The sequence below is a fragment of the Chaetura pelagica genome, unplaced genomic scaffold, assembly GCF_000747805.2.
Source record: "Chaetura pelagica isolate M959 unplaced genomic scaffold, ChaPel_1.0 scaffold1418, whole genome shotgun sequence".
Lineage (NCBI taxonomy): Eukaryota > Metazoa > Chordata > Aves > Apodiformes > Apodidae > Chaetura > Chaetura pelagica.
Genome location: NW_009954299.1, coordinates 7,200 through 8,964, shown reverse-complemented (window position 1 = coordinate 8,964; position 1,765 = coordinate 7,200). Strand labels below are relative to the sequence as shown.

General features: G+C 63.5%; 1 protein-coding gene across 2 annotated transcripts in view; it reads right to left on the bottom strand.

The window, feature by feature from the left end:
* VANGL2 (VANGL planar cell polarity protein 2) overlaps positions 1-1,382 on the bottom strand; it is an 8,072-nt gene extending 6,690 nt beyond the window's left edge. For both annotated transcript variants that reach the window (XM_010003836.1, XM_010003837.1), the window contains exons 1-2: positions 1,312-1,382; positions 1,106-1,226 (exon numbers count right to left, since the gene is read on the bottom strand). In XM_010003836.1, the coding sequence (XP_010002138.1) occupies positions 1,106-1,226; positions 1,312-1,382 (192 nt within the window). The remainder of the gene's footprint in view (positions 1-1,105; positions 1,227-1,311) is intronic.
* Positions 1,383-1,765: the final 383 nt, after the last annotated feature.

Below are 1,765 nucleotides of genomic sequence, written 5' to 3'. Positions count from 1 at the left end.
CCGCGGTGCCGCCGCCGCGCCGGCGGCTGCTGCTCCTCCAGGGCAGGACCAAGTCACCAGCAGCTCAGAGCCAACCAGGTCTCCCACCTCTTCCAAGACTCCCCCCTTCCCTCCAGCAGGAAGGGTGTGGAAAAGACCCTTCCCCAGTTAAAACCTCGGGAGAGGGAGGAGAAGCGGCTAAACCGCAAAACCAAAAGCCCCAACCCAGGGGTTTTTCCAGAGGGGTGTGGAGTGCAGGAGGGTCCAAGGAAGACCAGTCCATCTCTCTACCCATTTCCAGGGAAATCCATGATTCCACGGGCTTTCCCTGGCCACGACTGGACAGGGCAGGCTCAGCCACCACCACCCCCAGCTCCGCCGGCGCCGGCTCCTCAGTGAGGGAAGATGAAAAGAGCCGGAGCCACCGGCGTGGGCGGCTGGGAAGGTGTGGAGTGCAGGAGGGTCCAAGGAAGACCAGTCCATCTCTCTACCCATTTCCAGGGAAATCCATGATTCCACGGGCTTTCCCTGGCCACGACTGGACAGGGCAGGCTCAGCCACCACCACCCCCAGCTCCGCCGGCGCCGGCTCCTCAGTGAGGGAAGATGAAAAGAGCCGGAGCCACCGGCGTGGGCGGCTGGGAATGATGAAAGCTGGAGCTCCACCAGCACCCAGCACAGGGGGCACGGCAGCTCCACGCCAAGGGATCCCCCCAGGATCAGGCAGCTGGTGGAGGGATGGAGCTTGGGATGGGCTCCTTCACACCCAACCCACTTCCCAGAGTGATCCCATGGGAGCTGGGCTGGAATGATCACACCTTGACGCGGCCCGGCTGGCACCGAGCCAGGAGCTGGAGTTTACACCCTCAGGAGTGGATCCCCAGGGAGTTGATCCCTAGGGATTAGATCCCTAGGGTGTTTTCCACCCTGGGCACAGCCCGTGCCCACCCTGGTTGCTCCCCTGGGATGCCAGGACCCCCTTTCTCTTGCCTCCTTCCCACAGCCACGGGTCAGCCCGATTGGCTCCACCGGGAACACCGGGAGCCCCCCTGGCTCCCCCCAGCAGCTCCCACCCTCAGCAGCACCCCCAAGACGCCCACCCTTTCCTTCCCCCCTGCCCAACTCACCCTCTCGTCCCCCCGAGTGGACTCATTGTCCAACAAGGGCTCTCCAGGTGCTTGGATGGTCACCGACTTGTCCCCCCGACTCCCGTCCCGGCTCTTGGAGCGATGTCGGTCCCGCCGGTCCCTGGAAGGCAGGAGGAGGGAGCAAGGTGGGTACCCCAGGGTAGCAACACCCCACTGGGGACAGGGAAACCCCACCAACCCCTCACCTGTGCTTGCGGGAGCTGCGGGAGTGCCCGGATTTGTAGGAATAGCCCGAGTACTGCGACTCATTGTCCATGGTGTCGGGGCGCCGGGGCTTGTGCCGCTCCACGCCGAGGACCTTGGGTCTCCCCGGCCCTGGGACAGCAGCCAGGGCCTCCTTCAGAGGGGGCTTCTTCAGGCCCAAGGGCACCTTCAAGAAGTCGACCGTCACCTTGAGGGACTCTATTTTGATCAGCTGGTTGGGACTCGTTTCAGGAGAAAACGTCTCTCCCACCTACGGAGCCGGAGGGGAAGGTCAGAGGTGGCACAAGAGCTTCCCAGGGATCCCCCCAGGGGTTCCCATCACCCATCCCACCCCTGCACCACCACAGCTCCAGCCCCCCCGGTGGCAAATGGGGACAGGACTTCAAAGGGGAATGGAAATTTGGGTCGATTTGGGGATATTTTCTGTTTTACCCC